General features: G+C 27.4%; 1 protein-coding gene across 1 annotated transcript in view; it reads right to left on the reverse strand.

The window, feature by feature from the left end:
- LOC146872679 (octopamine receptor beta-3R-like) overlaps positions 1–12500 on the reverse strand; it is a 98320-nt gene that overhangs the window by 76106 nt on the left and 9714 nt on the right. The window contains exons 2-4 of the mRNA XM_085660178.1: positions 9381–9649; positions 8362–9236; positions 6828–7128 (exon numbers count right to left, since the gene is read on the reverse strand). Of these exons, the coding sequence (XP_085516304.1) occupies positions 6828–7128; positions 8362–9018 (958 nt within the window). The 5' untranslated portion in view covers positions 9019–9236; positions 9381–9649. The remainder of the gene's footprint in view (positions 1–6827; positions 7129–8361; positions 9237–9380; positions 9650–12500) is intronic.

The raw sequence follows: 12500 nt of genomic DNA on the forward strand, positions 1-12500 counted from the left end.
AAAAGAGAAAAAAAAAAAAAGAAAGAAAAAAGAGAAAGAGCTCATGCAGGAAAACGTTGCATGTTCTTAGGAAAACGGTGATTGAGATAAGATCTGATAAGTGTAATGAAGTGAAATAACAACAAAAAGGTGTTAACTCGGTTCGATCTCGTCGCAAAAAAGGAATAAAAAGAGAAATGAAGTATCAATGTTTGCGATCATTATATCGATACCATTTTAAGCAGAATTCTTTCAAATAAAATAATAGAAAAAAATTTTGATATGAAAAATAATATTAAAAAATATTGACAAATATATTAAGTAAACGTCGGACGCCATCTTGAACACATAATTTAATTGTAATTGTTATGTTTATGGTTTAAAGTGATCTAAGTAATTGCAATAACGTAATATAGCAATACAAAATAATATAAAAAATAAATAAATAAATAAATAAATAAATAAATATATATATATATATGTTAATTTGGGGAATATAAAAATTACAGACGCAATTTTGAGCACGTAATCTTAATCACAAGGGGTTTACGTTTATCAATTTATCATTAAAACAATTAAATTATCTTATGAATCACTTAAGAAAAAGAAAATATAAAACATAGAAGATAAAATTACAATAAAAAAGATAATGAAAACTACAATAACAAAATATCAATACAAATGTCAATTTAACAGTTATAAAAATAATAGACGTCATTGTGATTTTATCGCAGAGATCTTATTTATAGTTCGAAGTGATCTTACAATCATAAAAATTTTAAATAGCTGTATAAAATAACAAAATAATAATAAATCGATCGATTTATAAGACTAGATATAAAAATGAAAGAAGAAGAATAAAGAGAAAAAGAAAAAAAAGGAAAAAAAGAAAAAAAAAGAAAACAAAACAAAAAGAAAATAATCGACCGATCGAATAGAACTTTAAACGTTATCGATGCCAATGCATATCGAATAATGTGATATCGATCGATCTTCTAATGTATTTCCCCCATGAGATTGATAATAATATAACTATACAATAATTTTACGTAAGATAGATGTTATGTACTTAGGGTAATTCTCTCCGTAGAGACATTGAATACTTGGGTCACAGGAAACACTGAAGGATAATCCTTATTGAGAATTCAAAATCGATCGTTCTATATGAAAATACGACTAATGAAATATAATAATAATTTTGATATAATAATGTTAATTTGAAAAAATAATAATAGTAACAATAATAACAATAATATAATAATAATAATAATAACAATAATTAACAATAAAGACAATAATAATAATAATGATAATAATAATAATAATAATAATAATAATAATAATAATAATAATAATAATAATAATAATAATAATAATAATAATAACGAGGAAGTAACTAGAAGATATTTGGCTCGAAGATAATGTATAAGGCTTCAATCGACTTCGTTACAAACAAACCGAGTTCTTCGAAACCAATTCAATCAGCTGATTAAAAATATCAAAAGCGCGCTCATCTAAGTGGATACTAATTACGTTGGTAAATAATCATTATTCTCATGTTACTTTTTTTCTTTTCTTCTTTCTTTTTTGCTTTCTTTTTTTCTTTTCTTTTTGTTTTCTAAAGAAAAGAAAATGTGAAGAGAATTTGTTACTTCTTTTTTTCCCTTCTTCTTGTTCGTCTCTTTTGTATTTTTTTCTTATTTCCATCGAAAGAAAAGAAATAATGATAATTTTAATTATAATAATAATAATAATAATAATAATAATAATAATAATAATAATAATAATAATAATAATAATACTAATGATGATAATAATAATAATAATAATAAAAAAAAAAAAGCCAATTTCTCCAATATCCTCATTTACACCGCCATTGTTCTCTATTAGAGAGCTGGCTAGTTTCATAGAACACGTTTATTTCTTTCTTACTATATATATATATATATATATATATATATATATATATAAACTTCAATAAGTAATTTTATGTATAATTAATAATTAAAATTTTTCATTTATATAACGTATTCATATATATAATATATGAATAAAGAAAAATTAATAAATAATTTCAATATAAAATATATTGAATATATAATTATACTCATATTTAAGTAATTAATTTAATTTATATAAATATTATATTTATCCTTTTAACGAGAAATATCCATCATTAGAAACGTCAGCTTTTTATCGTGAAAGACGTTATCCCTTCATTCCCCACAGTCCACCCGCTGGTCCGCCACCCCATCTCGAATTCACCCGGCGTTCACCACACTACATTCCTTTTAACGTGAGATCGAACGCGTCCACTAAGTTAAAATTACTCCCCGTCAGAAGCAGAACACCATTCAATAAATCTCCATCACCTATTTAAAATCAATCATTTGATGGTTAATCGATCAATGAACTAACTATCTTTTATCTAAAATCAACGAAAATGATTTTCAAGGTTGTCGCGAATCCCTTTTAGTTCGATTTAATTTCTATTATGTATTTAGCACGCATAAATCTCTATATCTATGTTTACATGTATATATGTATGTGTACGTGTATGTACACATGTATATATATATATATATATGTGCATCTATGTAAGTATGAACGTACTTATATATGTTTACATGTAAATATACATTCATGTATGTACGGAAATACGTATGCATGTAGTATATACACATATATATACATACATATATATATATACATATATGTTAACATATATATATATGTATGTACAGATGTATGCGTGTGTATATATATGTATATACATGTTTGTATATGGGTGATGTATGTGATGTACCTCACACAAGCGCCCGATCGTTCATATCGAATTGTCACTATGTATGCATGTGCTAAATATACAACACGTACACAAGTATATATTTCAAACGAGACAGAGAGAGAGAGAGGACTTCTAAAATGGCCAACAGCTTACGCGATAACCATCGTTAAACGTTCGCTTCCAGGGCATTAAACGACATCTATTTCCTATCATAGACAAGAGTTTGTTAATGGCAGCTTTTGGTGGAACTAACCCTTTCCTTCCTATTATCTAACCTATCAACGAATTTGAATTATTTTATCTCTTATATATATATATATATATATATATATATATATATATATATATATACATATATATTTATTATATTTTCATGCTCGACATTTTTTTTTCTTTTTATTTCTTTTTATTTTTTTTTGTTTCTTTTTTTTTTTTAATCATTATTATTTCTAATCTTTTTTAGTTTTATATTGTCAATTAGATAAATTTTACAATTTCCATAATCGGAATTAGATAACATTCGATTGTAGTGACAATATTAGAAAAGCATTTGTGATAACGATTTATTTATCGTATTCATGAGATAATACGTTTTGTATTTAGAAATATTTGTCGTTATGTATCATTGTTTCTAATATAATTTATTAAAATTTATGATTGAATGTTATGATGAGAAAAACATTTTAAATAATATTATGATTATTATTAAGTAATTAATATCTTTCGATAACTATATAAATATTTATATACACATACACAATGTATATCTACATTAATATATATTCTTTGTTTTTCTCTTTTTATAATATTAGAAGAAAAAAAAATAGAGATCAAATTTAATATCTGTTCAAATTAACTGAAAAATATGAAAAGAAAAAATTGGAAATAAAATCCGTTTGAAATAAAATGTCCAATCGTATGTAACAAATACGAATATACACATTGTAAACAAATGCATACATACATATATATATATATATATGTATATATATATGTATATATATATGTATACATGTATATATATATACATATGTACATACATATATATATGTATACATATATGCATGCATTCGTTTTGTTCAGTGCATAGACGAACGATCCTGAACGAGACAGATTAATTATCACTTTGAAATTTGAATTAGAAGCACGAATCGCGGTACAATAAATTAATTATAGTCTATATGCATTTAGTCGCGTGCTTTTAGGAGAGAAGGTTACGCGTTAAGTAAGTCAAACCTAAAAGCCTTTAGGTGACATTTTGATTTTATGATAAAAGAAAGAAAAAAAAGAGAACCGCAAAAAAAAAACTTTAATGAAAATCGTTGAAAACACTTTTTATCCTTGATGAAAAAATCGACTCTGTGATACTTTTTATTCGTCGATTTTTTTATAATTATTTATATACAAGTATTTTGATCATTATTAGTATTATTATTATTAATATTATTATTATTATTATTATTATTATTATTATTATTATTATTATTATTATTATTATTATTATTATTATTATTATTATCATTATTATTATTGTTATTATTATTGTTATTGTATTGTTATTCTTATTGTTATTATTATTATTGTTATTATTATTATTATTATTATTATTATTATTATTATTATTATTATTATTATTATTATTATTATTATTATTATTATTATTATTATTATTATTATTATTATTATTATTATTATTATTATTATTATTATTATTATTATTATTGACAATAAGTAAGAAATGATGAAAAGGAAGAAATCATAAAAGAACAAAGTGTTGGAGAATATCGTCAGAAATATTCCGAAAATTATAAATGAAGAAAGCGACGCCATGAGCGAATTCTTTTAATTATTTATACAGTATTATTATTATTATTATTATTATTATTATTATTATTATTATTATTATTATTATTATTATGTACAAGGAAGAAGTATAAAAGGGAGAGAAAAATGACGAACGTTTAAGCTAAAAGAGTATTAAAAAAAAATGTCATTGCAATATGTTCTTTGTAAATTTAAAGTAAAGAAAACGATGATATCTCGTTAATGCATGCATGCATCATCATCATCATCATCATCATCATCATCATCATCACCATCATCATCATCACCATCATCATCATCATCATCATCATCATCATCATCATTATTATTATTATTATTATTATCATTATTATTGTTACGAATAAGAAGAAAGAAGAAACTATACATAAATTGAAGAAAACATGTCTTTCGAACAGATTTCTTCCAAATCCTTTCTTTCCTATTCAAAAAAAAATGTTTATTGTTACTAAAATAACAAACATTTCCTTCGACCTAGCTTGACCATGAAGCAATTTACTGCCTCACTCCGATCATTATTTTTCTGAACGTTTCTCTCTCTCTTTCTTTCTCTCTCTCTCTCTCTCTCTCCCTCTCGAAATAAAGAAAGAAGAAAAAAACAAAGAGAAGAAACAATACCTGATATTCATACACAGGAAAAAAAAGAAAAGAAAGAAAAAGAAAAGAAAATGTCTTTTTCCTTTTTTTTTCTTCTTTTTTTTTTTTTTATAACGAAAAGAAAAGGAACGAAAAGTGAAACCAAAAGTGAAAAGAAAAAAAAGAAAAATGAAAAAAGCAAAACGTAATTTGAAAAAGGACAAGAGCTTTCTAGTTTTCTTTCGAGAGTCCTTATCTTGGCGAGACTGTTAAAAGCGCCGATTTAATGAGGTTAATGTAACCAAATCCTTTGAAAAAAGATAAGCGGTGAAGAGAGGAAGAGAGAGAGAGAGAGAGAGAGAGAGAGAGAAAGAGAGAGAGAGGGAGAGAGAAATACTATCGTGCAACAACCGACACTAAGATGTGATAAACAGCATGAGTAAATTAGTACCAATTAACTCCAGTTAGTTTATAAATCAGTCTTTAAAGCGCGTATCTATCGTCGGATAGAATTCGAAGAAGCATGAAACTCAAAAAAAAAAAAGAGAAATAGAAAGAAAGAAAGAGAGAGAGAGACAGAGAGAGAGAGAGAGAGAGAGAGATAGGTAGAAAGAGAGAGAGAGAGAGAGAAAGATCTGTAACATTACTAACTACTAATAAAAAAGAAAAAATAGAGAGAGATAGAGAGATAGAAACGATGAGAAAGACAAAAAGTAAAAGAAAAAACAGGGTAAAAAATAAAAAAAATAAATAAATAAATAAAAAGCGAACACAATTACGACGACAATTACGACGAGAGTCCTGTCAACTCTTCGCAAAAAAGGAAGAAGTAGAGAAAAAAGAAATAGAAAAAGAATAGTAGCAATTAAAAAATATTATATTATATATATATATATAATAATAATAATTAAATGTACAGTGTCTCGTATACGTCATGATCCAATTTGATAAAAAACGTCGTAACTTTTCGTAAAAAATTTATTTAATTTTTTCCTATCTCTCTCTCTCTCTCTCTCTCTTCTTCCTCTCTACTTTTTTCCTCTCTTCTTGTCTCTCTTTCTTTTTCTTTTTCTTTTTTTTTCTCCTTCTTTTGCACATCCTACGTGACGTAGATTTTATTTTTCTTCCCATTTTTTTATGAGTACCTAAAAAATAATCAAAAACGTTGTTTCGAACGGATTCAACGTGATCAACGTACAGATATGCTTCTTCTTTCGAATGATTACACCTGTTATAAGTAATTCAGTATTCAGCATAAAGAATAATTTTTCAATATGATAAACATATTCGTTATAACTTTCTATTATAAATAAATAAATAAAAAATACGATAGGATCGTAATAGATCGATTCGTCGATTTATTAATTTAACGCAGAATATTAATTTTCTTTATTAATTCGAAATAAATATCGAGTTTGATTATAATTTAAACCGGTTCATTGGGAAATGGAAGGGACGATGGTGGAGGTAAGGAAGTTCATTAGGATCGTTTATTATTATACGTGTAACGGAGTAGGATAAAAGAAAAGAGGAAGAAAGAAAGAAAGAAAAAAAGAAAGAAGGAAAGAAAGAAAGAAAGAAAGAAAGAAAGAAAGAAAGAAAGAAAGGTTAGAGAGAGAGAATCGGAGAGAGCTCCACTCACCGTTAATGGGGTGGAGCTTGGTGTTGGGCATCTTGCAATGTGCGGTGTGAAGAACTAGCTCACCGGTATCGGCGGCAGCCTGCAATAGCATCTGCTGATGATGGTGTTGTCTCGTTGACGATCTATGATGGTGTACGCTGTTCAAAACGATGTTGCTCGATGTTCTGCTCAAGGCTTTACGTTGTCTCACCGCCTCCTTGTAAATCTTGCAGTACATCACTATCATCACCAGACCTGGTATCCAAAAGGACACGCAGGAACTTATAACGGCGTACGGACGATTCACTATGAACGCGCAGACCTGAAAGAAGTAAAGGAAAAAAAAATAAATAAAAAAAAAAAAAAAAAAAAAGAAAAGAAATAAAAAAAAAAAGAAAAAATATAGAATAGGAAAAAGAGAAAAGACATAGAGGAAAAACAGAAAAAGATAAATAGATAGACAGACAAATAGATAGATAGATAGACAGAGTGAGAAAGAGAGAAAGTGAATGAGTGAGAGAGATTTAAAAAAATTTGCTCTTTTTTTTTGTTTTCTTGTCTTTTATTTTTTGTTATTTGTTTTTTTTTTTCCTTCAATAATATTTATATACGATTAATTTATAATGAATAATGAATAAAGTTATCGACGATATAATACTTTTGTAATATTATATTTTCTAATTCGACTTTAATGTTGAACCGTGGTCTATCTCATTCTTCTTTAGAAATATTAGTCGAAAGTTGATAGGCATTTTAAGGTCTACGATCGATAGTAATCTCCTTATAAACGAGTGAAAAGGTGATGCACGTTATATTAAAGTTAAGGATTCGTATAACTTCACCTATATACTTGAGGTTACCGGAGCATCGTACTTTGAACTGTCATGATATATTTTTATCGGAACCGACAGATAAAAAAAAGAGATAGGAAAAGAGAAGAGAGAGGAGGGAAAAGAAAGATAGAGAGAGAGAGAGAAAGAGAGAGAAAGAAAGAGAGAGAGAGAAAGAAAGAGAGAGAGAGAAAGAAAGAGAGAGAGAGAAAGGAGAGAAATAAAGATGCTTTTAAATCGAGTTTCGTTCGTAACGAGGAACGACTAGTGACTTATGGAATCGAAGAATTTCATTTATAGAAGGATTACCAACGACGATGTCTATTTCCGTTTCTCGTTCGAAGCTCATTAACGTAAAAACTTTTTTAAAAGTAATCTTAGAATTCTTCGTTATTCGACGAAGATTCACTATCGAAAAAAAGAAAAAAGAGAAAAATAGAAAGAAAAAAAAAGGAGAGAGAAAGAAAGTTCTCTCTCTCTCTCTCTCTCTCTCTCTCTCTCTCTCTCTCTCTCTCTTTCTCTTCAAATGAGAATTCTCTTGAAGTTCGATAAATCGAACAAAATACGAAACATCAAAAGTTTCTATAAAAAGTTTCATTGAAAAGTCAACGGTCAGTTCATTTTCAGAAAGAAAGAAAGAATGAAAAGAAAAAAGACTATAAAGATAGATAGAGAGAGAGAGAGAGAAAGAGAGAAAGGAAGAGATAGAAAGAAATAGAACGTACCTCAGGATTATTAACCATGAATTCAAGATGTTCTTTAGTAGTGTACCAGCCCATAAAGATTGGTATGAAGCTGATAAGAGCTGGTAGAATCCATGCACTTCCAAGCATACATCCAACTGTACCTTGTCTCATTATGACAGAATATTCGAGTGGACTAACGATCGCATAATATCTGTCAACGCTGATGCAACAAAGATGTAGGATCGAGGCAGTCGAGAAATAAACATCAAGTGAGTTCCATACGTCGCACATGAAACGTCCGAATAACCATCTGCCGCCTGATAATTCGACAGAGGCGTTAAATGTCATTGCGCAGATTGCCACTAATAAATCGGCCGCAGCCAAGCTAACGACGTAACAATTAGTTACAACTCGTAATCTACGATGCCTTCTAACGCTAGCTATTACCAATGCATTTCCAAGAACTGCAGTAGTTATAATACTACCCATTATTATGCCCTTGATAACAACAACAAATACATTAACGTTATCCGGTAGATTTTCTACAGTTGGATTTTCAACCGGTACAGTGGTTACGTTGTTACTACCACCGGTACCAGTGGTCGTACTTCCATTACTTCCTGTAGTTGCCGTAGTCGGATCGACCCTACATGGTATAGTCATTGTTACGGCCGCCGCCGCCATTACGTTCAACATCCCGAACGTCTAATAACAATTATAATGACATCCCTCGTACCTTTAGTTTTTATAGAGTATTTTCTATTGCGATCCATCAGTATTATATATCATTCAGGATAATTAAATCGAATCAATGTTGATGTTCACTCTACTCTTTTTTTTTCTTTTTTCTTTTTTCCTTCCTTCTTCTTCCTCTTCTTCTTCGTTTTGATATTTGATTTTTTTTATCTATCTATCTGTGTATATATATATATATGCGCGTATATGTGTGTGTGTATGTATGTGTGTGTTATGTTAGATGTGTCTGTGTGTATATACATATATATATATATATATATATATGTGTTCGATTTTTTTCATTAAATTCTTCGGAACGTTACGTTATTTCATCTTTCAGAAATTTTACGACTCCTCGCGAGTCTTTCTCGGGGATTCTTAATAAGACGAGATTTTCTTTTTTTGGCCCTTAGAGCCACCTCGTACGATCTCACGGAGATTCTCATTGGTTCGTCGGAATGATCGTTGCCAAACTTGTTTTTTCTTGCTTTTTTTTTTTCTTTTTCTTCTTCCGTTTTTTTCCTCGTCTTTCTTCTTCTACCTTCTAATAAACTTTTCTTTTTTTTCTGTTCACATCAGAGTCATACGCATGCTTTAATTATATGACATCACATTCAACATAATCACATCACAAATTCGACGACATAATCAAAAATAATTTTTTTAATTCTCGACGTTCTCGATCTCACAGCTTTGTTATATGTGTATATATATATATATATATATCTATATATATGTGTGTGTGCGTATGATATATATATATGTGTGTGTGTGTGTGTGTGTGTATATATATATATATGTGTGTGTGTGTATGTATATATATATATATATATATATCCTATATTGCGAATTTCCTATCGTTATTTATACCCTCGAGGATAAAAAAAAATAAAAAAAGAATAAAAAAGAATCGTCGTATAGAAAAAATGATGAAAATATTTAAACGACGTAATCTCGCGTTCGTGAAGTACTAAAAAATTCGACAAATTTGATTCGTGCTTGACATGCCCGATGGGAAAAATATATGTCGTGTCCTTTGAAAATAGAAATAAGAGAAAAATAATACAAAAGATGATGAGTGGTTTGGATGGAGATTGAAGTGTGGTGATGGGGGGGGGGGGGGGGTGAATGGATGGGTGCAGTCGAAGAGATAGATCGACATCGATCGAGGTAAAAATGAATGCGAGCGATATCGTGAATAAAAGGGGGAAGAAGAAAAAAGGAAAAAAAAAAAAAGAAAAACAAGAAGAAAGAGAAGAAAAAAAGGGTCCTAAATGCTCGCAACAGACACGAGGTAATACGAGATGCAGCAGATAGATAGAATTACAATGTAGATTACACCGAATAAAAGTACATTCTTCCCGTTAGACAGTTTTAAACTCTTTGACTATGTAATTTTCATTCTCCCTCGTGATAATACGATGAAACTATGAATTCGCATTGTTTCAATTATACATTCATTAAATTAGCTTTCACAATGTACGAGTTTTCTATTCGTCGAGAAAATTATATACCTAGGGAGAAATTTTAGGATTGATAGACGAGAGAGGTTACAGGCAACATGGGAAGGAATGAGCCAGGGGGAGTCGGGTGGGGAGGGATGAGAGAGATTTAGTAGATTATGAAATTATATTGTTGATAAAAGTTTTGATGGCTGATATTTATCGGATCGGATATTTTATCGAATATTTTTATATTCGATCAGTTATATATATATATATGACAATTGATTTTGCTTCTATCTAATTAATATTACCTAATCTACTGTTATTTTATTGTAAATATTAATCAAAATATATATATATATTTATATATATATATCGCTCTAAGTACGTGTACACAATAAAATATATATATATATATATATATATATATATATATATATATATGCATATGTATATACATACTAATCATTTATTTCATGAAAATACTTATTACTAATTAATAAAAATTCTGATCAAAACAAAATATAAATGAATATTTATATCTATTGGTGCGGCAAAAAAAAAATATACATAAATACGAAAGTTATCGACTATCTCCATTATACATACGCGATATTTAAATGATTATATCAAATAAATTAATATGTATAATCATTATAAATCATTTTTATTACTATCATATCGTTATGATTTGTTTCTTCTTTCTTTTTTCTCTTTTTTTTTTTATAATTTTAAAAAATCGATACTGTCAATCTTCTCTCATAATATTTTCCTATGATTTTTTACGATGATTTAATGAAATGCATTTGCAAAAAGTAAAAAAAGGAAAGCAAAAAGAAAAAGAACAAAAAAATGTAAATACCTACTCAATAAGTTATTTCGAGATTGTGAACATCGAATAATTAAAATTCGTTATGAGATTTATTCGATATAGATAACCTCTAGCAAGAGCAATTTCACTTTATTAATATGAAAAATTTGGAGAGAAAAAGAGAGAGAGAGAGAAAAATAGTAGACAAAAAAATATTCGACCATATATACATAGTCGATTAATTTATCGGGAAACGATCGTCCATCCTTTTGCACTCTTTTTTTTCGATGAATGACGATATTTGATTATTAATAAAAGTTTATATCTATAAGAACAAAAAAAGAATTTATAGTATAGTTAATTATCGACTATTCATTAAGTATACACTCAGGATAGTTTAGTTATATTATCAAAGTTAATATTTAATATTTTTAATAATTTTTATTAAAACCATCATTATCATCCTTAATTATTCGTTTCATTTCAATTTTTTTCTTTTTATTTCTTTTCTTTTTTTTTTTTTTTTTTTTAGAATTAAAGTCAACAATTAAACGAGTAAACGCACAATGCGATAAAAAACATAATAATTAATTAATAATAAAAATTAAAAAAAAAAATTGTTAATTAAAGTGTGCAAAATTAATGAAGTTCAACGAAGTTTAACGAAAGAACAACGTATAAGTTTGACAAAATTGTACGAAACGTTAGATAAATATTAGAAAATTTCTATAGAAATTTTTATTCGTTATTTATCTTGTATTTTCGTTGCATCAAGAAAAAAAAAAAGACAGAAGGAAAAGAGCTATTTTTATTCAATTATTTTTTCTTTGCGATTAAAATAAATGATCAAAAAAACAAACGTTTGTAACATCAAACAAATCGTAAAATTGTTATCACGATAAATCGTTTAATTGTTAATAGAGACATTACAAGAGTTAGATAATTGAATTGGAGATAAGAAAAAGGAGAGAAAGAGAGAGATAATTGAAAGAGAATTAGGATATTAGAAATAATGAAATTTAACGAAGAAAATGGTAAAGTTTTATGTAGTTATATGAAATGTAATAAATGTTTAAAAAATCCTAACAGTAAATATATTTTTTTAATTATTTTGCATTATCCTTACATAAAAAAAAGAAGCTAATTTTATTGCATTATTTTTTCTTTACTTTTAAAATGAATCATTA

Source organism: Vespa mandarinia, chromosome 11 (assembly GCF_050613455.1).
Source record: "Vespa mandarinia isolate Hongniang chromosome 11, ASM5061345v1, whole genome shotgun sequence".
In the NCBI taxonomy this organism is placed as follows: domain Eukaryota; kingdom Metazoa; phylum Arthropoda; class Insecta; order Hymenoptera; family Vespidae; genus Vespa; species Vespa mandarinia.